This window comes from Halictus rubicundus, chromosome 4 (assembly GCF_050948215.1).
Source record: "Halictus rubicundus isolate RS-2024b chromosome 4, iyHalRubi1_principal, whole genome shotgun sequence".
NCBI lineage: Eukaryota > Metazoa > Arthropoda > Insecta > Hymenoptera > Halictidae > Halictus > Halictus rubicundus.
The window spans coordinates 20661628-20686951 of record NC_135152.1 but is presented as its reverse complement, the minus strand read 5'-3'; the positions used below and the strand labels follow the sequence as shown (position 1 = coordinate 20686951).

The 25324-nt window shown below is 39.8% G+C and overlaps 5 protein-coding genes and 1 long non-coding RNA gene across 28 annotated transcripts in view; 2 read left to right on the top strand and 4 right to left on the bottom strand.

Annotated features, from left to right (window-relative positions):
- Positions 1–2667, bottom strand: part of Dlg1 (MAGUK family member discs large 1) — a 797939-nt gene extending 795272 nt beyond the window's left edge. For 5 of the 17 annotated variants that reach the window (XM_076787375.1, XM_076787389.1, XM_076787388.1 and 2 more), the window contains exon 1: positions 2041–2666. In XM_076787375.1, coding sequence (XP_076643490.1) covers positions 2041–2062 — 22 coding nt within the window. In that variant the 5' untranslated portion in view covers positions 2063–2666. Of the gene's footprint in view, positions 1–2040 lie in introns of all 17 variants that reach the window. The other 12 variants (XM_076787392.1, XM_076787384.1, XM_076787385.1 and 9 more) reach the window with 6 other exon arrangements.
- The window catches only part of LOC143353803 (uncharacterized), a 59998-nt gene extending 55492 nt beyond the window's left edge, over positions 1–4506 (top strand). The window contains exons 1-5 of one of the 5 annotated variants that reach the window (XM_076787409.1): positions 3159–3232; positions 3498–3648; positions 3713–3884; positions 3958–4086; positions 4160–4506. In XM_076787409.1, the coding sequence (XP_076643524.1) occupies positions 3527–3648; positions 3713–3884; positions 3958–4086; positions 4160–4396 (660 nt within the window). In that variant the 5' untranslated portion in view covers positions 3159–3232; positions 3498–3526 and the 3' untranslated portion in view covers positions 4397–4506. Of the gene's footprint in view, positions 1–3158; positions 3321–3497; positions 3649–3712; positions 3885–3957; positions 4087–4159 lie in introns of those variants that run through there. The other 4 variants (XM_076787410.1, XM_076787406.1, XM_076787407.1 and 1 more) reach the window with 4 other exon arrangements.
- A 754-nt stretch (positions 4507–5260) lies between these two features.
- On the bottom strand, positions 5261–7554 carry LOC143353801 (AMMECR1-like protein). Of its 3 annotated transcripts, none has more exons than XM_076787404.1 (4): positions 7235–7554; positions 6428–6538; positions 6155–6360; positions 5261–5964 (listed from the first exon to the last, which is right to left on the bottom strand). In XM_076787404.1, the coding sequence occupies exons 1-4, from the start codon at positions 7441–7443 to the stop codon at positions 5798–5800; spliced, it is 693 nt and encodes a 230-aa protein (XP_076643519.1). In that variant the 5' UTR covers positions 7444–7554; the 3' UTR covers positions 5261–5797. The 3 variants fall into 3 exon arrangements, with proteins under 3 accessions (XP_076643519.1, XP_076643518.1, XP_076643520.1); XM_076787403.1 differs by having other exon boundaries at positions 7232–7547; XM_076787405.1 differs by lacking the exon at positions 6428–6538 and having other exon boundaries at positions 7232–7554.
- A 240-nt stretch (positions 7555–7794) lies between these two features.
- Positions 7795–12884, bottom strand: LOC143353783 (nuclear protein AMMECR1). The gene is made up of 4 exons (XM_076787359.1): positions 12555–12884; positions 11955–12065; positions 11675–11880; positions 7795–11563 (listed from the first exon to the last, which is right to left on the bottom strand). The coding sequence occupies exons 1-4, from the start codon at positions 12761–12763 to the stop codon at positions 11397–11399; spliced, it is 693 nt and encodes a 230-aa protein (XP_076643474.1). The 5' UTR covers positions 12764–12884; the 3' UTR covers positions 7795–11396.
- Positions 12885–14366: 1482 nt separating this feature from the next.
- LOC143353805 (uncharacterized) lies at positions 14367–22421 on the top strand. The gene is made up of 2 exons (XR_013082208.1): positions 14367–14471; positions 22222–22421. It is a non-coding gene; the product is annotated as an uncharacterized LOC143353805 (long non-coding RNA).
- Positions 19453–23968, bottom strand: LOC143353798 (venom acid phosphatase Acph-1). The gene is made up of 7 exons (XM_076787398.1): positions 23487–23968; positions 23249–23356; positions 22273–22538; positions 20986–21142; positions 20773–20896; positions 20472–20686; positions 19453–19847 (listed from the first exon to the last, which is right to left on the bottom strand). The coding sequence occupies exons 1-7, from the start codon at positions 23577–23579 to the stop codon at positions 19569–19571; spliced, it is 1242 nt and encodes a 413-aa protein (XP_076643513.1). The 5' UTR covers positions 23580–23968; the 3' UTR covers positions 19453–19568.
- Positions 23969–25324: the final 1356 nt, after the last annotated feature.

The window sequence follows — 25324 nt, the reverse complement described above, 5'->3', positions numbered from 1 at the left end:
GAAGCGGCCGAGCCCATGGCCGTGAGTCCCTCGTCGCATAACCGTGGCAAAAGAGCCCCGGCAGAGCCGAAATTATTGCGTTTTCTTGGCCCCCGTCCAAACACCGACAACTAACAGCCGTGTGATTATTGCAACACAGCCTATAGTGGCCTACATCGATATGGACGCAGATCGTGCGTCCGATGCGTTCAATCAATGCTCCCTTAAGGGGCTATTCTAATCGAAAGCGCGACATTACGGAGTAACTGCGACTTTTCGTGGAACCTCTTTTACCGGAATTCTCTGCATACTTTTGGGATTTGACGGTGTCCACAAATTTTTGGGGAAAGGAAAAATCAAGATTGAGCTCGTCGTGAATAAATATTCCGAATCGTTAACCCCTTGCACTACGATTTATTTTACAGTTACAATGATTATACAACTTGTTTGTCGTTCATAATTTCTTAGAAGTTTATACTGATCGTATACGTACTGTGCAATGGCTTGATATCGACGACAAGAAAATAGAATGTTCGTAATACGTTTCTTGATAAACGTCACAATAGGTTTCATTAGGAGATTCTTTGTGATGAAAATAAGGAAAGAATATTTCCTGGATTTTTACAAATTTGTATCTACCACGAATGCATCAAAATCTGCAGTAATTATACACGCACTCGAATACATCGGGAAAAAAACAATAGCATGCCTCTGCGATGCTTGCAAAGTGGAATTTAATTGATTCAATTGAAAAATTTAAAAACATAACTCCATTCTGTAAATTCAGGGTCCACCTTCCCCTTTTCCAATAAAATGGTGTCTGCAGAAAATTCAGTCAAATGATTACTGACGTATGAAATGCCGTTATTAGACTGCAGATTTGCTGCGTTCACTATAAAAATTAACAGATCAAACGCAAAGCAGTAAAAACATTTAAAGAGTCCAATGACACCGTTGCATTGCTTTCAACTCCATAAACTTATTAACCCTTCGAGGACGAGTATCAGCATACCGACGACATCAGGACTGTGCATCTAATTCCTAGGGTTGTAAATGTACAATTGCATTATGTGCATAATACAGGACCACGTAACGTTGATTTTCCACACTATTTAAGACTTCGATAAAGAATCTAGTTCTCTGCGGAAAATATTCTGGAAATATCTGAAAAAATCAAAGATGAAAATACTGCGCCTTATAACGAATACGAACAACTTTTATCTTGCACAAAAATCCGCAGTCCAGATGGCAGTGGAGGGTAAAACGCCCTAGCACCCCTAGTTTTAAATCGCCGAGACCCGACCCGAGCCGAATCGGGTGCTGGAAGCGCGTAGGAACCGATTGCGTAAACAACAAACTCGATCGACTTTAATAATAACCTAGGCTCGCGACGACGACGACGACGGTTCGCCGAGCTTAAGAAGAATTTGCGAACCTCGGACCAAGCAATATTGCACGTGGCCGACACTCCAACAAGTTACGTCGGCCGCGTTACATCCCTCTGATAATCGCGCACGATTACGTCGCAGCCGGTAATCTTTCCGGCCCGTGGAGAGGAGGCGACCCTTCTCGATTAACTATGTGATTCAAGGTCGTGCCTAGTGCGCAACTCGCTCCCGAACGAGAAAAACCAACAATAACAACCAGCTCGAGAATGCTTTACGCCCGCGTCGAAAGAAGCTCTCGTCGTTACATCGTTACGCGAACAGTGATCGCACGTGGGGCCCAAATTCGAATTCAGTTTGTCAAAATCGGTGGGAGTGACAGGAGGGGGGGTGTGCGAAAAGATAGAAAGAGGGTGGGTGGGGACAAGAAAGAGAGTGAGATAGACAGAGATAGAGAGAGGGGGGTGAGAGAGAGAGAGAGAGAGAGAGAGAGAGAGAGAGAGAGAGAGAGAGAGAGAGAGAGAAGAGTTAAAGAGGCATGCAACTGACAGCCAGATGACAGCTGACCGAGTGACCCGCAGCTGCCACCCCTCCCGCTCGGCAATTCTCGATTTTCCTCGGAATCGACGAGCACAGGGGGTGGCTCTTTTGTTTCGATAGAATAAGCAGAGCTTACCACCTTGCTTACGGACTGGCATCTTTCCTGGCGGCGAATAAATCCCCGACGGAGCTGGTTCGAACGTAGGTTCGGGGTCGGAGAGTTGCGTGGGCAGGGGGTGGACGACAGGGGGCCACCGTGGACACACGGCACTTGACTTTTCGCGGAAGGGAGAAGAGAAACGCGAGAGACAGAGCAGCACCAAAAGCAGCACACACGGCGTGTCACTTGGATACTACGGGGGGATCGCGCACGGTACACTATTGTCAGGCGAATCGGCGACCTGTTTCACGGGTGGCGTAGACGGGCACGTACACGGCTCGACACGTCACTCGCGAGACCTCCCGGTGGCCCGTCGAAACGTGGGCAAAACGAAACGGATATAAACACAGGCCGCCACCACTCGGCCACAGGCAATATGGCGTCGCGCTTACTCTAGCAGCCGGAAAACTGACTGGCCGCGAGAACGCCACCTCCGATTGGTCGATCGCACCATGCGTGACGTCAGGTCGCCCCTGTGACGCGCTACCCCGTAAACGCAACCCCTCGCGATACCGCACCGGACGAACGCGTGTGCGAATTCCTCGGTCGCGAAATCCACGCGCGGTTATTCTATCAACTGTGTTCGACGATCACGATCTATTCCCGAGTCTACGTTTCACGGTGTTCCCGGGCCTGCACTTATTGCGAAACACGTATTCGTTCAGTTCTGATGGATACGCGTCGCAGAGTATCGACGGTCTAATTGCGATTTATAATTCTATTTCGATGCGCGCCCGATACGCGTCGCGAGCTATCGATACCTATCGCAGCGCCATCTTGCGGCAGCAAGTGGAAGTTTTCGTACTCCGTATATGTATCAGAGAGGAAATGCAACATCTTTTTAGCTTGGAACAGAACCTGCATCATCTTCTTAGCCTGTGTTTGAACCTGCATCATCTTTTAGGATGGATCAGAGCATACATAGAAGAGCCTTTTGTAACGTAGAAGTAGCATCCACTCTGGCATTAATAGGAATCCACTGCTAATGATGCAAGTAAGATGATGCGGGTTCTGGTCCAGGCTAAAAAGATGATGCAGGTTCTGATCCAGGCTAAAAATTAGTCTAGGAGGCAGCACTAGACCGGGGACATTAAAATCCCGGGCGTGAGCACTCTCATATCCTCTCTGTATGTATATCATTTGTTTATTTCGGTTGTTAAGAAAGAAGGTAACTTAACCGAATATTAACAAATCGATGAAAGGCAGAAATGGAAAAACTATTATAAGAAGTTAGATTTTGAATGTAATAATAACTAGTACATAGTAATAGTAATGTAGTTTGAGACTTTCGAAATATATTTATTTTAGAATATTGTGTTTTTATAGTTTGAAGAACTGTCTGACTTCTACCAATAAGTTGTATCTTTTTTTTTAAATATTGTCGATGTATTGTCGGTTTAATGATGAAGGTACCGTTGATATGATTTTTATAGAGCAAGATTAACCTTCCGAAAGGTATGAAATGGCAGTTGTACCCATACGAGGCAACAGTAATCCATCGTACAGTTCAGTACATATATGGGACTTTGAAGCAATCAATGCTCAACGGGAATTAGTAGATAACTGGAAACCGAAACATGAAGTGTATGTAACTTGTATTCATAGAATCTGTATTTATTGTTATAATACTTGGACTTTTCTTGCATAGATGGTGGCTTAAACATGGTGAGAAGTTTGTTGGCGGAATGTGTGCCGTAAATGGATTACTAATTAATTCTATGTTCAGAAACAAATTGAAACTGCATAGCAAGGGTCGTTTTCTTTCATTCGTGTATGCATCTTTTGGGACAGGTACACTGGGAGGTTACTTCTATAGTTCTGTATGTTATTACTTGTATTTCTACATAAGAGATAATAGCAGTGTTGTTCTTCATTGAAATTTGTTATTTCCAGTTTATCACAAACGACATACTACTATACAAGCATGGATGTCCAGTGTGTTATGAAATAAAAGCAAGTTTAATCACAGCTGCTACAGCTACGTTATTTCCATTGTTAACAATGCCATTGCTTAACCTTGGAGTAAGATTCTATCATGTTATTTCTTTAGTTGGAATATAGTTGTGAATATTGTATTGATTTTTTTTTTATACAGATGGCTGCAAGCGTGGGACTAAGAGTTCCTTTTGTGTACGAAGTACGAGAACTTGCTCGTTTTGGCTGGAGCGTTTTAAAACCAGGAATGACACATTTGTCGTTCTTATGTGCATTTAATTCATTCACAGCTAGCGTTATAGCGTACAAACAAATGTTGGCAGCAGGCAGAATAGCAGATACATTATTAGAAATGGAAGACGATTTATCACAAAAAAAAAGTGAAACATTACAGTAACGTCTTGTTTATTTAGTTGTATATATATGATATATACTTGTACATACATTTATTACATACTTATACAATATGTATGGGTAAGCAATAAAAATAAAGACTTCCACATACAAGTCATTTATTTATTACGCATTAATTGAATAACTAATTAATATTTTTAATTTTACATAGAACATTATAATGAAATTTTAGCTCAATAAATAACTCGTGAATTACTGTATTATATTTGAATTAAATTATTATATTTCTCATTTATCATACATTAAATATTTTAATGAAATAATCGATTTTATTTGTTGTCAAAGCTGAAAGAATTGTTATTTATACAAGGGCTTTTTAAAAATATTTCTCACTATAGTAGAAGCATGGTTTTGTTAAGTCTCAACAAAAAGTTGTGAATTTCTAACATATTCAATATTTTTTTAATAATCGCATTTATTAATATTCTTTCCGCTGTTAATACAAATATATTTGAGTCATCGTTATCAGTATGGCAAATATTAAATTTCATAATTTCTAAATAAACTCTAATTTGATATTAGTGTCCTAGGTGATGTAATCTATTAAACTGTATTACATACCACAGACAATCCATTTGGTAAGTACTGGACTAATAGTTACATATATATATATATATAAGTCAAATAAAATTAAATGCACCCGTTATTAATGTGATGACTATTTTGAACATAGTAAGTACATACATACAATTCATTTGAAGAAACTGTTTAAAATTTGAAAATTTATTATATATAGAATTATATGTGACAATATCAACTTGTGCATGCTTCTAAAGAACCATGTTCAATTATACCACTATATTTTACTAATAGCCCTCATGAAAACTTTTCAACTTCATTTTGTACAATTTATATTTTTTGTATAATTATTATTAATAATTTATTTGCGTGTAGTAAATGTAAAAGAATAGTATCACTATTCCCAAGGTATCACTATTTTTATTGAAAAATATATTGCCTTATAAAGGAGGTGAATGTAAAATGTTGAGACTATAATAGGCACTGTCTCAAACAGTAAGAGGTTCTTAAATCGTTCAATTGCCTCTAATATCATTTTTATTTCTATATTCCAAAATCCAAGTTTCTGTATAGGAAGACAAAATCCACAATAGTGGTGTGACAAGGTTCCCAGATATTCCCACCAAACAAATGGATATTTTTGCACAGACACTACAACCTGGGAACTAACGGATTCAGAAAGAAATTGCATAAATGTGAATTCACTAAACTGTAGATCAAGTAATACTTGTCGACTGGCCATTATCTTATTGTATTGCCTATTAATATATTGTAAACAGAAATTAATGATATTAATATTGAAATAACAAATCTTGCCAGGAATTTTATAATGGAGAGGCCCTGTGCAAGGGCCCCTTGGCAGTTGCTAGCATCTTCGTCCATGCCAGTGTGTCATGTACTCTTGATAGCTGACTGTTACTTTCTCACTCTGATATCGAGTTAGCTTTACACTGCGTCTAATGTCTGGAGTGACTAACCCTTTGTAGCCACCCTTATGCAGTAAAGAATCTATTGTTTGTATCTGGTCCCATCCTGAACAGAAAAAATGTTGCTTTTGCAAAATACTTAAGACAATGTTTAATTCGTCGTTAAAACGTAATTAAAACCAGATATCACATAATCTGGCCTCAATGCTCGGTTTGCTATGTACGAGATATCTCGTGATCCGTATGCAACGTGTTAATAATGAACCTATTTTGAATTGATATAAAGATGTACAAACCTTGCTCCATTGCTACATTAGGTAAATAAGTAGCGGTCCGCTTGTTGCCTTTCTCATTGTGGAATTCGATACGAATTCCATGAACACCTACTTCCCAATCTAAATAATCTGCTCCATCTTCAAAATGTCGAAGTATAGAAACACTGACGTGCAAACGTGGCAGTTCTTCCCTTGTGATCGGGTTAAATCGAGAGTCCTTAAAGGCGCTATGAGATACAAGACACTTAAAAATCTATTGTGCATCTTTGTCTTCAACCACATATTAAACAATACCTAGTGGTAGCATATTCCCGTAATCCTGCATGTAAATGCATTGCATTAAATGTACCAATGCAGCCTCGTAATCTCATATCTTTGCCAATAGTCCATGTTACAAATAATGGGCTTCAAAGGTCAATGTAAATGTTAAATTAGCATATAAATAATATAACAATAACATTATATTAATTAATATACTCTACTTCTGGATGTGAATATAATAATTTCAAATTTGGATCAAAGTAAACGTACAGAAATAAATATAATACATGTTTTTTACAAAAATGTGACTACATATTATAAGGTATAACTGAAAATATTGTGAAGGAAGACGTGTGTATGCATTTAATTTCTGTGTGTGTGTGTTTTTTTTTTATTTGTTATCTGGAACAGAGATAAATATATATGTACATGCCAAGATACTTAAGATAATGTAATTGACCCAAAAAATCTCAAGGTTTGTTTAGGACGTATAGTCAGGTAATGAAAGAAGAAGGTATTTAAGATGATTCAGTCATTTAAATTTACTTAGAAGCCTGGGCGTAGGTACATATAAACAGTATCACAGAATAATCCATTCGTACACTTGCTAGTGTACATATATATATACAAGAATAGTTGTAACCCTCAGATAAAATGGTAAACATGAAATGGTAGAACTTCCAACAAAGGAAGATGAAGATGCAAGAGACACAAAGGCAATCTTGTTCATGTACCATATGAGATCACAAGTTCAGAGATACGAAAAAGAAGCTAAACTTGGCAGAAGAACGGAAGACAAGTATGAAATGTGAGACGATCTCAGAGGACAGTACTCACTACGGTTCATTGCTGAAGTTGGGCGGTTTTGGTGGATCGAGTTGGTGCAGTTGGCAGTATAGAACATCGAAACAATAAAAGCCCATCTCAGGCTGCGCTATTATGGAGTTCCGCAGACGAATACCATTCTGTAAACTCACGGTACCGTTGCACGGGACACTAGACGAGTTGTTTAACTTTTGCTTTTTCGTTCCACAACAGCCAGCTGCCATATTTTCTCAGTCAATCGTAGCAACAACCTGAGACACGATCGGTTTCCAAACCATACTTCTCGCGCTTACCGTTGCTATTGCATACTAAATTGCGCGCGCGTTCCGCTAGATGTCTTGCTCACTGCAAAACAGCTGTTTCATTGCCCGCCATTTTTCTAATCGACTAATCTCACCCTCTTCAAAAACGAATTGTTAGCCCGTTTATTTTTATGTTCCAACGGTAAAGCGAATAAATTAATATAGAATTAAACAAAAAAAAAACGGCAGTTCAAACAATTCATCTATGATGAATGAATGAATTATGATTACATAGGCAAATGTATGCGTAGGAGAAAAGATTAAAGCAATGGATTTGATAATATAAAATTTTTATTTATCCCAATTGTATAAGCTATCGGCACTGTTTCTCATGCTCAGTTCGTCGTGAGATTTTGATTTTAATCATCTCTACACGAGTATATATATTATATGTGCATTATTCAACGTAAACTTGATACTAAGCACAGTACACCTTTTTATTTGTAAAAACATATTAACAATATTTTTTAATTTTACAATGATATATTAAAATCTTCCTCGTAATCGTACTTATCATTGTACTCATTCATTGCCCAACTGTACTTATTATTTTTCGTTTTCACGTATTTGCTCGTGAAAGTTTATACTATTGTGCACAGAAATAGTACTTGTACACAATTTTTAATTCTTTTATAACTAATAAACGATTATTGATTCGACATAAATGTCAGAGATGAGTTATTTTCATGATGATATTTGTAAAACCTAATCATACCTAGCCTTGATTAAAAATTATTAATTACCCAAACTGTATGTGCATTTTAACTCTTTTTTTTTTCCAATGACGACCACTACTTTTCACAAATATTAATATCAATCATACTTATATTAAATCGACAATGTATTTTGAATAAAAGAATTAATATAGTCTATTGTCACAAATCGAGTACATACAATTATTATGCAAGTACTGAATACTATATAGTTAAATGTATAACTGGCAGTTAATTGAATACTATGCATATAAAAATGTATCCACAATCAAATTCTAGAAATAAACAACTAAAAAATAGATGTTAGTGGCAATAAAATCAAAACAACTAATAATTCCCAGGACATTTCTTAGTATGTAGTACCAATTATTTTTACTAGAATAACAATAATCAATAAGTCGGCAGTGTATGAATAGCTAAATGAGCATAAACGTAGAAGAATGAAAAGGAAATATTATCGCACGTGGAAGAACATATTTTGGACTTTTTCGTTTTATAAATTGTATTGATTTGTTTTAATGTGTCTTAATTATGCCTTACTTTAAATGAAAATAGAATAATAAGATAAGTATAGTGCACAAAGCAACAGCAATTCTATTTATGACTTCAGAGTCAGGGAATAATTAGAATCACAATGAGATCGTCGTATTTTAACTTACAACTATATTACAACTATTATTCCTACATTTAGCCCATTCACAATGTAATAAAATAATTAGGAACAATGACTTGTACTTAGACAAAGTATAACAGGGACTAAAGCTGTTTACTCTATCAGAGAAAAAAGCAAAAGTTTAAATGCACAGCCTTGCCTAAATCTTTATAAAACTAAATACTTCTGCATGTGATGCCTTACTCGAATCTTTCTCGTACTACACTGTGAATGGGTTAATAGTTATAATGCAGTCCATTGTTCAATTACAGTCAGATCTTGTTTCGTAAATCTTTCTATCACACTAGCAACACTGTTACCGAATACATATCATTTAAATATATGCTAAAAATTCTGTACTAATACTACAAAAACGAACTACTTGTACAGTATAAATTTTTAATGTTTAAGTTACAATTAAAAATTTATTGATTATGTTTTCTATATTTTCGGAACACTTTTGAAGGGTCATTATTTTCTACAGGAGTCATAGTGAACCAAAATTATAATTGTACAGTCTCTTTTTATATCAGTAGTATATCGGTTCTATATCAGTTCAATACCGCTTATGAATCGATGGTAAGTCAATAATATATTGATTATCCATCCGTTTAGCGATTTCAGAAACTAGTTCGATCAAATTTAAAATCGGATTGTTGTTAGAGCCAATATAGAACCAATATAACTATCAGTCAGCACCTTTATTTAATAGTTATTAACAATTATTTTCAGAATCATTTTAACTCCTGATTCACATATAGACTTTGTCATTAAGAAATAGAATCCCTTGCTGTAATAAAACTTTGGACCATAATATAACTAATTTTAAAAAACATTTCAATGTAACAATGGTATAAAAACAAGCAAAATAGAAGTATGATACGATGATTTAAAATAGCCGAACACACTGGACAACTTTAACGTGTGATAAAAATCGTTTATTTATACCATTAGTACAAAGAAATTCAGACCAGTTTAAAATCGGAATATTCAGCACATAAATCATTCATCACATATAAAAAACAACAACAAGAAAGACTAAAAAGTTTTCGTACATATGATTATTTTGAAGGAATGAAGAATATTGTATTCATAAATTGCCTAATTCATGAGATTACAACTTTTTATGCAAATTAGTTGTGGCTTAACATAAAATATGTAGTTATACATATACAAATAAAGCTGCAACTAACAATTGCACGTCACATATAACTTAATAGAACATTAACACAAGAAATGCTATTAATAGAAAATTCGTGTTGGTTCACCCTTCATTTAAATATTCATATATGTAAATCTAAGAATGATATTCTATGTTCATTATAGTATAGGAATAATAGAAACACATTTTCCCATGAATTTGTACATTAAATCTTGTGAAGCAGGCAGTGAATTGCAGGTAGCATCACTGTGCTACGAAATTGTTTATGTCACTCGTATACTGCAGACATTAGTGTAAATGGACATGTGATGAGTATGATGGCAGAACTAGAACTGTACACTTTTTATTATAATTAGATCTGCTAACGGATTCGAGTAGATGAAATTAAGCAATTGGTTCGTTCCACGCGAAATCGGACACTTTTCGGAATACTGTTACGAATTTTGTTTAACGTATCTCAAAGGATTTTCTTTTCTTTTTTTATATAAGCACCTGAGCACCTCATTTTCATCGGTTTGTTAGTTCAGCCGTTGTAATTTAATGAAAAAAGGTTGACACTTCATTTTACATATCTGTAAAACCAACACTTTTTAAGATTTCGTAAAATCCTTTGAGATCCGTTCATGTCACTGAAAACTACAACATATCTAAATTTGAACAAAATCCGAAACAGTACCCCGAAAAGTATCCCATTTCGCATGGAATAACCCAATCATACTTTAATATACGTTTAAAATCTGAATTCTTGTTTTCAGAATCTCACAGCTATTTACATAAATTCTTATGTAAATAATTTCTTCATTTATATATTATGCAAAAAGTGTTGAAGGAATAAAACAGTGCCATCATACATAAAGTGCGTCTGCTCTTAAGGAGGACTTCGTGGTATCATAAAAGGAAAACTGTGTATGCAGAAACATACAAAGTACAATAGGCACCACTTTAAACAATGGAAAATTGCAAATAGTAGCCGCCTCCAATGTCATTTTCGTTTACGAACCGCACGATCTGCAGGTTCTTGTGATGAAAAGCGATGAACACATGGAGGAGGATGATGTACTTGTGGATTTAAGGGAGGATAAGAAGGACCTGTTTGATCCCACCAAAAGGATGAATAATCCCATACCGGTACCATAACTGGAGAAATAGGAGGCATTGGAAGAGGATGTATAAATGATGTAGCATGATTGCGCTGTGTCATCATTAATCCAGATTGTGGGCTGGCTACGTAAGAACTGTTTTGAGTATTACTGCATGGTAAATTAGAAGAATGAGGACTGTCTGTGTTACAGTGAACTGCAATGGAATTCTGAAATTGGGGCCCTTGATTAGGACCCCAGGCCAGCTGCTAGCATCTTCGGCTATGCCAGTGTGTCATGTATTCCTGATAGCTTACAGTAACTTTTTCACTCTGATATCGAGTTAACTTCACACTGCGTCTAATATCCGGTGTGACCAATCCTTTATAACCACCTTTATGCAGCAACGAATCTATCGTCTGTATTTGGTCCCATCCTAAACATAATTCATTGTTTTTAATGTAGTTGTACACAATTTATTATTATGTATTATTTCTTCGTAATGGACCTAGACTGTACTAATCTAACAAAAATCAAATGTGCAAACCTTGTTCCGTTGCAACATCAGGTAAATAAGTAGCAGTCCGCTTATTACCCTTTTCGTTATGAAACTCTATACGAATTCCATGGACACCTACTTCCCAATCTAAATAATCAACACCATCCTCAAAGTGTCTCAAAATTGAGACACTTACGTGTAAGCGTGGAAGTTCTTCTCGTGTTATAGGATTAAAACGTGAATCTTTGAATGCACTTTGAAAAGTATCTAATGTCTTTAAAGATATATGGTAATTAAATTGTCTGAAATAAGTATAAACTATTCTTACCTGGTCGTCGCATATTCTCGAAGACCAGCATGTAGCTGCATTGCATTGAACGTACCGATACATCCTCTTAACCTCATATCTTTTCCAATTGTCCATGTAACAAACAGTGGGCTAAAAAATATAAATTAAGGTCTATGTTATTTACATTATGTTATATACTGTTTACAAATTATTTCATATATACAGGTCTTTATTTTGCTATGCTTTCCACATTTAAGAAAAGTTTTTTACTTTTCATAAGAAGTTAATTACAAGCCATACAAGGGTTCATAAATATTTGTAATAATTTCAAGTATAACAACTGTTTGGGTGATTGTAAAAAACAGATTGTAAAACAGAAGATCAGATGCATCAAACATAGTAATAAAGAAATTTAAGGAGGAGTGAGTGTAAAACATTGGTATTGAGAGCAGCTGAAATACAAAGGAGAGAAAGAGAGAGAGGGAGATAGGGGGGGGGGGGAGAGAAAGAGAGAAAGAGAAAGAAAAAGGTGGAAATAGAAAAAGACGTGGCGATATCAATGAGAAAGAGACAATTCGCGTGACAGAAGGAACACGGGAGGTCGAAAGCATATGACGACGGTTAGCAAACAATACTCACAAAGCTTCATTGCTGAAGGTGGGCGGTTTTGGGGGGTCAAGTTGATGCAGTTGGCAATACAAAACATCAAAGCAGAAGAAGCCCATCTCGGGTTTTACGATCACACCGTTCCTCAGGTGTGTGCCATTCTGTACAACCGAACCGTTGCATGGAACGCTCGACGAGTTGTTCAGCTTCTGCTTTTTCGTTCCACAACAACCTGCAGCCATGTTTCCTTCGTCGACTCTGACGGCCGACGCGACTACTGTGGACACGATTGGTCCTCAACCCACTCGTCTCCCATTCTTCCCTGTCGTCGCGAGCTTAATTACGCGCGCGTTCCGTTAGATGTCCTCGTGCTCGCCGAAACAGCTGTTTCATTGTGCGCCATTTGTTGGGCATCGCGGCGACAAACAATCGAACTTGAAAATTGGCGGCAGCATACCCGTCTGCTCCTCTTGCGAAAAATTCTCCGAATTAATCACACAAAAGAAGACGCCCGATTCCAGCATTCTTCACGCTACTCTAACTGCTATTGGAACACAAGAAAACGGAAGGATAAGTCTGACTGTATAATTAATTTGAAAACAGTTTAAACGTTAAAGAAATATACTTACACAGATTAACATACCCGTCAACCGTGCACATCGTTAACAGTACACGTGCTTCTTGAATTACCAAACAGTTTATCCAATGTGATATGACAGACAAGTGGCTGTTGGAGTATCGATACGGCTGGATGGAATTCTGCAACGTTTTGATCGAACAGGCAGAAGAAATCGGATATGTTTAACAAGCAGCAGTCAAACAGAATTCGCGTGGCGAAGAAACTATGCCGAGGGCACCGTCTTTTCTAACCCCTTACCTGGCACCTGTTCATGATGCACCGGAGGAGCCCGAGGCGTGACAGCAGATTCAACCTGGCAACGTGCACTTGCTTGTAGCTGTCCGGTACATTGCCAAGTGGCTGTATTTTTTCTGACAGCTGACATCGCGTATCCGCGGTTTATGGCATAACGGTTCTACGCTTTCTGCCCAACTGTCCAGCGGAATAACAAAGTCTCTATTTTTCGTCGGCAGCTCGCTCGTTCCTGGGAAACGAAACGAGCCGGACACTTGTAACCTAATCGTTACCGTGACGGAACCGTGTGTGCGACAACAGACAGTGCTAGCCGTGCGAACATGTAAACATCGACCGAACACCCGTTAAACAGTGACCCTTACCGAATCAAACGTCGACAAATTACGATTGGTAATTTCGAAAATCACCTTTCGAGTGATTTTCGAAAGAGTCCGCAGCGCGAAAGACGGAACGCGAAGAATCGCTCGCCGTTCACGGCAGAAAACAGGTAAGGATTTTGCTTCTATATTTATGGCACGTTCGCGCGCGCGCATGTGTGTGCGTGTGTATCGCGTTATTCGAATCTCGTTTCGCGATGGTCATTTCCAATCTGGTCTCACATGCTCGCGCGTGCATCCCGCTTGTATTTGTTGCGTGTAATTTATACGCGAGTGCGCGTTATATAAAATGTGTCATAATACTTCGAACGCTCAGGTGTGTGAGTCACATTTACGCAATCTTACGCGGCGCTCGGATCAGATTATTTCGAACAGATACGCGGCCGTCTCGCAAGGATATTCAATGAATGGAACATTCGAAAGCGTGAACCCAATTAGGCAATTCGTGAAAATTCTAATCGACACCGGCCCTGGTTTTTAGCAATTCCACGGAGCTCCGAGTTCGATAGTCTGGCCAGGGGCTTCGATGACACTTCCTATTTGAGATGATTTGTTTATAAAAATTAAAATTGCATGGCATTGTTAACGATTAAAGCGAGACCGAGAGGAAACTAGGACCGTTTCCTTTATACTTGCTTGCACGCGAACATTTTTCTAGAAGTCTATTCCAATATGGCGGCCGCTCCGAGACTACCAAAAGTAAGTACGCTCATAGTTTTTGGAATTTTGGAGATTTTTGCAGCCCGTAAATGTTTATACTTATCACGATAATGGGCATCACCGACTCTAGCTCGTAATTGTCAGAGCTTCTGCTGTGTCAGTATCGAATTGGCTAAGTAACGTTAAGTGATTAAAATGGGAGCGTGGCTGTCGGCCGATTTGGTAGTGCAGTGTCGGTTTAGCGCAAGGTATGAATATGTATGTAATGATTTACGTTCATTGTTTGAAATACTTTAATTATTATTGTGCTTCGTGAAAGAGTAATGTTTCAATAGCGATTTTCAAAGTTGTTTAAGACATTCACGGTTTAGAAACCGAATTCTAATTCTCTGTGCGAGCTATTTCACTCGGAGACACACAAAATGCATTTACTGGTTGAACGCGGTCGCTGTTAGTGTTGATAATGCACTCGTACGCACCCTACCGACGCGGTTCCACCATTTCGACTGCCAAACGAAATACCGAGGGACATCGAACAACTAATTGATACCGGAGTTCCGTTAATAACTTAACATTTCGAATCCCTGCGTATCTAACAGGACAGTAAAGTACACCTGTGGCCGCTATTAGTTTCGCAAGATCCTCAAATAATTAATATTACGCGTTTCGGTTTCTTTTCGCCTAGCGATTGATACATTAAACTTCCTCATAATAGTTGTTTTCGTCAATTAGTCCCAGGAAATGTACACGCAGGCAAAGAATATAAAGGAAATACGTAAATCTAGCGGAAAAGTGTTCGTTAGATGGAAACGCAAGGAACGGAGCGTGAAAGGTACCAAATGTGTGTCAACAGAATAAATATAATGCTTCCGGAAAATTCCAGTATTAAAACGCAGCGAAATTATGAGCTGTGTCGCGTGGTTATTACAAAAAATCGAAGGTCACGCCCGATGCAATTAGCGCGCAACGAGTCCTCTTACGTAGGAAAATTGCATTCCAGCACGCAACAGAGGCATCGAAAGAACCGAGGCGAATGTGTGTGTGTGTGTGTGTGTGTGTGTTTGCAACTGCGCGCGGGTTCTCGTCACAGAGCTTGAACAATACCCTTCCCGTGTCACAGTATCCTTTTCAATTTCGCCTCATTTCTTTTCTTCCCGGAGCCGACCGCATCTCGCAATAGGCTTCTTCTCCCACGAAAGCGACAGTCCTCTTTTTTCATTACGCAACCGTGTCAAAAACACTTTTGCTTATGACTCGGCGGCGCACGTGCTGCGTCCACGACTCTCCTAACAGAGGATCGTGCGGTTTCGCCGTGAATCCGCAGAGATCCACCTTGACCTTCTTCGCGTGAGCAAGGACAGATCGTGAAATGTAGAGAAACGTAATCTATTGGCTGTTCCAGCTAGCCTGAACATGCAGTCAGGTTCTGATCGATGCAATTACTGATTACTAGACTGCGGATGTTTATGCAATCTTCAATTTTTGCGGGCAAATTTTGGGAAAGTGGAAGCAAATAAAATCTAATTTTTAGTGGTAGTAGCCTTTGCAGATCTCGAAGAAATTCTTTGGAATTTCATATTATTAGGTTGGCAAGAAAGTAATTTCGGTTTTCACTAATAGGTGGCTTTATGTTTTGTTTGATTGACTTCTGTTAACGTTGCATTTGTTTTCTTTCTGACATTTCATAACTGCATCTTTTAGGTTACTTTTCAAGCAAATTACAAATGCATAAAGGTCCGCAGTCTACTGATTACAAAAATCATTTTTCGATTTAATAATTCCAATAGATCAAAAGTAATATACTGATAGTCTTCGATTTTTCTAATCTTACTGTTTCAGATTGCAACCGGAGCAGAGATGCTCGGAGAAAATTTGTTTTGTGACCGAATCCTTCGTGGATTCGGAGATTGCAGATTTCCCTTTACAATGCGACCCCTCGGAACTTGATATTTAAATAATATTTTTGACAGTGTTGCACTATAGAGGATTCGCGATGAACGTCGCTAAGAAGTTATGCAAGGTCAACGTTCACGCAACTCCGGGGATCTATCTAGCGCATTTGCTCGTCAGTCGACGTCTCCGTTTGTCTTTCAAATAATCGCCTGCCTATTGGGAAATCCCCGCCTTGACGAGTCACTGTCTGCGTTGTCGTTCAATGAATATTCCCACACGTTCTCCGCCCTCCGACACTCTCGCTGAATGCGTTCCGATGCGAAGTTATATGCACCGTCGAACGCTGTGCGATCTTCATTCAATCGTTCGCAGGCAATTACCACGCAGTGCGTTTTGTATCCTTCGTCGTCTATTGTTACGCAAGCGAAAAGATCGCGCCCAGTCCTCTAATTAAGGCACGCGCGAAATCTTCGGGCAGTGGGTGTCCGCTAAATCGCCACGTAGGCGTGCGCTTCGCGAGGGTTTATTTTAAACAAGGGTTACTATATTTTATATCCTCCATTCTATCGTGCTACACGCAACATATTCGTGCCGAATCGAACAAGAGCGATTCAGGATGCGCTATTCAAAGTCGGAGCAATCTGGAGTTCAGAAAATGTAATCAAATCAACAGAGAACTAGGAGGACCGGGAGATTTCCATTAGCAGAAGAAGCGATTAGATTAATGTAGAGACTGAAAGCTAGAATCGAATCTACATAGTTCTTGATCCGATTGAAATCATTGGACTTTCGATTTAAGTCGTTTGATCTCCAATCGACGCGATCTTTTGATTCGATTTGAATCACCGGGCTCTCTGATTCGAGTTACTCGATCTGTCCTCGTGCAAATGCACGCCTCTCCCTCTCGGTTCTTTTCGCAAACTTCGTTTAATAGGATCGACCGCTATTTCGAGCGTTCCGCGGTAAACTTATTAAGTCTAGCTAGGAGGCTCACGGTTCAAGTTTTCATCATTAAAATTATATGATTACGCAAAGTCGCGATAAGAGCGTTCTTAATCGTCGATCTGATTAAATTTCCACGAAAAGCAGCCGCGGTTTATGTCGGCGAATCGTTTCGCCGTGACGGCTGTTGCGTTTTCTCGCGCAGATTCGAAAATAATTAGATTCCGGACGCGAAAGTTCGAGCCGCATGCTCGATCGATTCGCTTTGCCGGCGAGGCCTGCATCGTGCGCGCGCGCACACGCTATTTTGTGCAAATTAGCGCGCAGGTTGCTTGAACCGTGTTACTGTTTGAATTGTATAACACGTTCACCGGCGAGCCGTCCAGAGTCTTCTGCTTCGAGATCCTGTTGCAGTCATGCTCAAAGCGTTCCGCCGTAATTGAACCGTTCCGGATGTAAAGGAGGAGGCGTAAACCATTTTCATATTATCTCGAAAAATACTGGAGCATTCCGAGCGAACAAACTATTACGAACAGCGGAAAAATAAACCGCGCTTGAATTTTACGTCCGAACGTTTTCATTAAATTGTTTAATCTATGCGAACTGGTTTCGCGAGGGAACTCCTGCTCTATGCGTTTTCTACGCGCATCACACCCGTGCTCGGCCGCTCCGCGGAATCCAATCAAGAGCTCTTTATTATTATCGCGTAAATGCGTTACAAAAGAGCCGTTACACAGCGACCTTCACAGCAATGTTTCATCCCCGAATCTTTTATTCGAAGCAATCGCGTGTTCACCGTTACCTGCTGCCGTTAACACAACAGTGAAATATATAACGAATGCAGTATAGGATTCTTATTGTCCTGTCCGAAATAATTAGTTTCATTCGATCACTTTTTTGAATCTATCGATATATATAAACTGTTGTAAATTTGTTTTTTGCTGTACCCTTTCGCAATGTAAATATTTACCGTAACCCTCTCCTCAAGTAACATGTAAGACATATTCGATTCTAAACCACGTGGTCGCTAATGACCTAGCTGTTAATGCAACCACTGTAAAATAAACTATAAATAAAAAAGAAAAGAAGAGAAATCACTGTATCGTGCAAATAGTGTTTCAACCGAGAATATACGAAAAATGTCTCCCGGGTACAGTATGTTAAAATTGTTGCTTGACAAGACAGCGGATACATTTTTCATTAGAAAATAATGACCGTACGTGCTAATGTGTTAAAAATTTATTTTACATAGTTCAGTGTACCTAAGTTTCTGCCTATCGCAGAATTGAAGTTCTTCGACCGTAGGGAAGTCAGCGCCGACGAAAGGTCTTAATTATTTTTAGTACTCGCCGAAGTTTATTTCGCGTTGATGAAGGCAATTCGTGATCTTCTGTCTTGCTCGGCCAGTGCTCCGTTCGGAAATATCGCACCGGATCGATGAATATTTGTCTATTTGGGGCCAGAAGAGGTTCTCGAACCTTTAACCCGAACGGAAATAGTCGAATCGAATCGGCGATTTGTGAATCGGACTCCCGTTCCCATTCCGTCCGCTCTTAAATTCGGCGTTTTAATTGCTGACGAGAAGTAATTAGACGGGATCCTGGCCGAATTATTTTATTTTCAGGCGACACTTTTGCACTCGGGTTCACCCCGATCCCGCGAACGTTCGATGGGTATCGTGCTTCTCGATCTAATTCGAATGCTATAATTAATCTGTACACGATTCTTCTAACGATGAATATTTATCGGAGACCCGGAGAATGAGAGCGATGCGAATCGGTTTATCCAGTTTCGAGAAAATCGTGTCTCGAACACATATAGAGTGTTACAGCATTCGAAGTATGAATAACTTTGCATCTCCTCTGACTCGCATCCTTCTCACGGTTAGGTGCTCTCACGGGATTTGACAAACTTCAATGAAGAGAAAACGGAAAAAAAGAAACGTGCGATTATAATTAACAATTCTGACTAGAGATTACGTATATGTATGTGTATGTATATGTATGTATATATTGTGATAGTTAATGCTAATACTTTCGAAGAGTGTCCAACAAAATTCGTTAATTCTGCATATACTTATTCGCTATCGATTGTCATGTGAATCTCCTGTGAGTATTCCTGTTTATATCGGTGAGCGCATGAATCTATTATGGTTGTGCTCGATAGACAGAAATCCATCCGACTCTATAGACAAAATTGGCAGATATTACAGGAATGTCCAAGAAGATCGCGTTTACAATTTAAAAAGAGAAAACCAGCAGTGTCACAATCGTCTCTGACAATGAGTCGTCGCGAGTATCATCAACGGTTCACACTTTGCGCAGAGAAAAGCGCAAAAAAAGCGACCGGTAATAGGTAGTACCAAGATTCGCTGAACGACGCGTTCGCCGATGACGCGCATCTCGATTCCTTTTCGATTTTGTCGGAGCCGATTACTTCGGTGCGATCGCAACTATACTCTTCGTCGGTTGGCAGCACGTCTCTCACTATGTCGAGGTACTGCTCGAACGGACAAAGTTCCGCGCAACCAGGAATCGTCTGAATGATCAGCTCCTCGGAAACTCCGGTCCACAATAGAACCTGTTGTCAGAACATAAGTTGTCAAAGCGTGTAATTGCCCAAGTAGTTCAGCCTTGCGTACACCTAATCGCCCTTGGTACTTTCATTAAACAGTTCTACGAAATTAACAAGCGACTGCAGTTTCAATACACAAATCTGCGTGCCAATTACAAATTTTTATGTACACGTAATTTTGACACTATCGAAGTCGGTCACAACGTTAAGGTTGGCTTAGAATGGGCAGTTAGAAATAAAACGATCTCGAAAGAAAAAATTTCCACTGCTTTTGAACAATCTTTTACGAAATTCCATTTGCAAATCTATTAGCTGTTGGCAAGATAATGCTGGTGAGATAGTTTTACACCTTTTTAACTTTGACCGACATCGATAGTTTCAAAATTACGTATACGTAAAAATTTTTAATAGATACGCAGATTTGTGTATTGAAACTCCAGTCGCTTGCAAATTTCGTAGAACTGTTTAATGGAAGTTCTTTTCGGTGTACGGCAGCCATTGCGAATAGGCTTAGGAATGTGTCAAGCGATATTTCTTTATAGCAAACGACTGATTTTCAACGAAGAAGGTAGAAGGTCGTAGTCGCTTCTCGAATACCAAGAATGAAACGATTAATCAAGCGATACTCACGCGAACGTAGTAATTCCTCTTCTTGTCTCGCAGCGTCTCCAAAATGAGCGTCGACCCGTAGGCAGGTATGACAGGCTCCTGCAAGCCTAAGGCTTTCGCGACAGCGGCAACGTTCATCTCGTGAGCCGAGAAGAGGAACGCTTTCCTGTCGTAAGGCTCCAATTTTCCCGCCTTGTACAATTCAATGTCTTCGATCATTTTGCGCAACAGCATACCTGCGAGAAACGATTTCTTTGTGACACTGGCAGGCGACAAAAAAAAAAAAAAAGAGATAAAAAGGAGATAAAAAGTGTCCTCCTACCTCCGTTCAAACGCTTCAGCGTCCTCGTGTACGATCTCAGGTTGAAATCCAACGCCATCATCTCTTTCATCGGGGTCGGATAGACCTCCCTGGTCCATTCCGGGATGCTCAAGTTCTGGGCGATCTGGAATCGAAACGGTTCGTTGAAACATAACCGGGGACACGAGGAATGATTCGGATAACTAATTAATGAATGATTAGATAAGGCGTCACCTGCTCCTTGAACAAGTTGAACAGATAAGTCACCGCGGATGTGGTGTTCACTTTTTTCCCGCTGTGGTCGGATAGATGCGTGAACACGCTTTTATATTTGCTGAGCATGTCCCGCGTGTTCTGCTGCTGCAGGAACTTGCTGTACTCCTCCTTGTACCTTGAACCATAAGAGAAAGAACTGACCTTCGGAGAGTAAGATGTTCGCCGATCAAGTTTCGTTTCTTTTTAATCTTATGCGCCGAGCCGAAGGACGAATCTATTCGAACTTATTTTTAGCGCGTTCGTTAATGCCTTGGCATTTCGGATTCAGTTTAATTCGCGCGAATTCGTATTGCCAGTGAGTTGCGTTTTCAAACAACTTCATCCTTGGATAATTCTTCTGATATTAATGGTAACGAGTAGACTGCGGATTTTATGAATTTATAAGAAAAATGAACAGAAGAAACACGAAACACGAAAAACGTCAGAAGTATTTAAGAAAATAAATGTGTGTCTGTTTGACATTTTTATTTTGCATAAATATCCGAAGTCTCAACTTCAGAGTGGACGCGAAAATTTATTGCAACGAGAAACTATGTTAACTGTGTTAACGTTTCAGACAACTGCTGCGAGGATAATCTTCGACATAGCAACCGTGTTTCGCTCAATTTTGTCGTCATTTGCATTGCATAACGTTCTTCTTTCCATTTGGTTGAATCTACATCCGCAGTAGATGAGCAATATATTGGATAGCGACTCGTCTTATAGTAATTTTATCATCGTTGAGATGAGATATTGGTCTTCGCGTATTTTCGCCTGAACATTATCTTGAAAAAACTTGTAAAGGAAGAGGTTCAAACATCTAATTTTTCGACAACGGTGAAAATCTTACCATGGGAAATAAAAACTTCATATACTGCCGTTTCGGATTAATATTTGCATAGAAGTTGAAACAATGTTCTACAAGGAAAAGAATCAATAAGAACAAATAAGATACATTTCTTTTTTAAATTTCAGCGCTATCGAATTTTTTGATCAGAGCATCGACGTTGGTTAGGCGTTCCATCGACGATGAAATTTCTTTGTAACGTAAGACGCGATGATTTTTTCGGTAAAAAGCTGATAAACAGAAGTGGATGTAGCAGCGCTGAAAACGGTGGTACCTTTCGCGGAACACCGAATCAGCCTCTCGGGTTGCACGCGATTTGAATTCCCATTGTGTTTAATTACACGGCGGTATGTTCTGTCGTGTTCTAGGCGAACATTTCGCATTGTTCCGTTAATGAATGAAGTCACTAGAAGAATTACCTGGGACAGTGATGCGGGAATAGGAGATTGTCAGTTTGAAAGGGTACGAAGAACGTGGACGTCGGAATCCAAGGTAGATGGGGATTCCAGGTCTGCATCTCCGAGGGCGGGAATAATCCGGCGAGAACTAGCTGCAGAGACAATTGAGTCCTTGGTACGTCCGTTGATCGGGCGTAGATCTTCTCCGGCCAATAATCTGGCCCGAAATATCGATCGTAACGCTCACGGAGCATTGTGCCTATCCTGTACTCGCGCAGCTTGCCTTGCTGCATCAAACAATCACCGTTCACGTTAGTCTATCGTAATGGCCTCGTAATTGCTTCGCGGCGATCAGTAAAACTCAATAATGTTTACGGCATTCTATTTCTTTTATTACCGCCTCGAGCGCGAACATTGCCGCTGGAACTCGCGACCAGGATCTTTTCCAGTCTGAGCGTTCAGAAGTGAAACAAAAAAAAAAGAAATAACGCAGGAAGACACCGAATCATGGAGCAATTTAAAAAAATTTTTTTAATTATTCAACTGGTAATATTGGTCATATTTATATAGTGGACGAATTTGAAACCGTTCGGTCGTCAGTGTAAAAGTTTAAACGAATTCCGGACACTGTTTAATATGTGTCCTTAAAATTAATTAGCCAGATCAGGCCTTAAAAATTAAAAATGGATATTGGCGAGTACCGTCACGAGTTTTGCGAAGGAATAAATATCGTAAACACTGTAAAAGAACATTAGTTAGAATTGCACGTTTTCTTTCTGAATAAAAACCATAGATTTCATAGCGAAGCGTGCGACAACGCGACCTAGTAATTCTCAGAAAAATTCGTTGAAACTTTCAGACTTTAAGACGGAGAGTCAACCAACGGTGATCCATGTGTGAGTTGAACAAAGCGGTATCAAGTCGGATTGAATCGGAGCTGATAAGAAGCAGACGAGTTCGAAAGAGCAATTTGAACGTTAACAGCGTTTCTACTCACGTTGGTCAGGTCCCCGTTGCCCATTGGGTAGTACGAGTGGTCCTTGAAAGGGTCACTCGGATAATTTTGAAACTCTCGGTGTGGCACTTTGTCACCATGTCGGAATACCTTCAACAAACACATTCGAGGATTAGAATTATCATCACCGTGAACACGAATCGACGAATTCACACTGTTTTCACAGGAGGACGATCCGAAACAAATGATTTTCTCGGGAATAATTCGACGGGGAATTTACCACGTGCAGCATTTGCAAATCCAGATCACAATTGACGAAATTAGCGAGCAACAGAACGGCGAGGAACGCCGTGGCCGGTCGTTTCGGCGACATTTTCACCGAGCACTGTTCGAGACGGAGGACGCGATCGAGAAGCACGTCCGGAATGCACAATTTCTCTCGGCGATCTACGAACAAGTATATATTCTTGCCGGTGCTTATCTAAAACAAGTGGCCGAGTGGGGGTGGATAAGGAACACCGTCGAACAGGTTTGCAGTTCTCTCGATTTTTATCGTCGGCTCGACGTTTTTGCTCGTTACGTTGATCCTTTTCCCGTTGCGGAGCTCTCGACGTGCTGCCGCTCGAAGGCCACGCACTCAAAGAATGGGAAATCCGGCGGAGCTCGTTGTCTCCCGGACTGGATGCTTCGGGACCGGCCACATATCCTCAAGACACCCGTATTTTATCGTTAAACGAAGATCACCGAGGATCGCCTTGAGACGCTGCCCCGTCGCCGCGCCAACGCCAGATACACGTGGACCGCCGGAATCTCTCGACTGATCCGTCGCGCGTTGCTTAATCCAAAGCCTCGAATCGTATCGGCCAGGAGAAAGCGATCGACGAACCCGTATTTATATGTCGTTACGTCGTTTATTATGCCGATCGATGACAGTTTTCCTTCGATGTCATCGCTCCACGCAATCCCCCCGATTTTTTACCTCCCATCGAGCAGGCATTATTCAGAGCAGAAAAGAAGTCTCTTGCACGCGTACTTTCGACTCTAGCGAATTATTGGATAAGCGGAACCATTATACAGTTTGTGCCGTCATAGTTTAAACATTGGGACCCTTGCCTCCGTGACGCCCCAGGAGGCTTCTGACCAGCTCCCAATAAATATTTGTGCAAAAGTTTCAGTCTCTTGCTGAGACTCCGGAATGCAAAATAAAATTAATGCTTCTGTGTTCCCAGTAAGTAATTTACCGAGCAAAACACGACGAAGCAAGCGTTGAAATCGCATTTGCAGATTTTAATAGTACCGGGAAACACTTGAAATTTTTTAATCAGTATGATTGAGCAGAAGATGTAACATTGTTGTAATATTGTACACAGTGGGCTATATTTTCTTGCGTGAAGTAAATTTTGTGGTGGAATTGAATCTTGCCAACTTATTGCACACAAAGTTCAGAAGAACGCGTGTTTTTATAGCACATTTTTCGTTCAACGTGTTTCAGAAAACCCGTAAACCCCGATTGCGAATCGTTCAATTGCATTATGATAACCAGCCACAGCCGATTAGAATATACGTAACCGTAGCGAGAACATGGCGAACGCTGATTGATGGGATAATTGAAAAATAATCAACGGCCTGTAATCCGGCTTCTATCTACACGTGTATAATGACACGTTCCGTGTGAGCCGCGATAACGTCTGACAACGTATTCGTGAAAATGCAGCAGTTAATTAGGACTAATTAAGGACCGTGAGTCTGTAGAAACTTACGAATTGCGTTTACCGGTAAGTGAACTCCTTCTTCGCAGAATCCTTAGGGTTCTAAGAAGCGGTATTCCTGTTCGGAGCGTTCAGGGTATATTCCACTTCGCGTGACGTCTTCTGCTTTATTTTCCCGAATACTAAGCGGCTGGAATTCACGGGGAAAACCTGTCCGTTCAGTAAACTTCCGCCAGGCAACCGAAACGCTAATCCTGCGACGACATTTGTGCATCGTTGCTTTCTTTCGTTCGTTTTATCTTCAACTTCGCGTCGACTGCATGCGAACAGTTTATTACTACACTATGGATTTTATGCGATACAACATAAAACGGTAGAAAAATACATAGAATTTAAGAAGCTTATTATG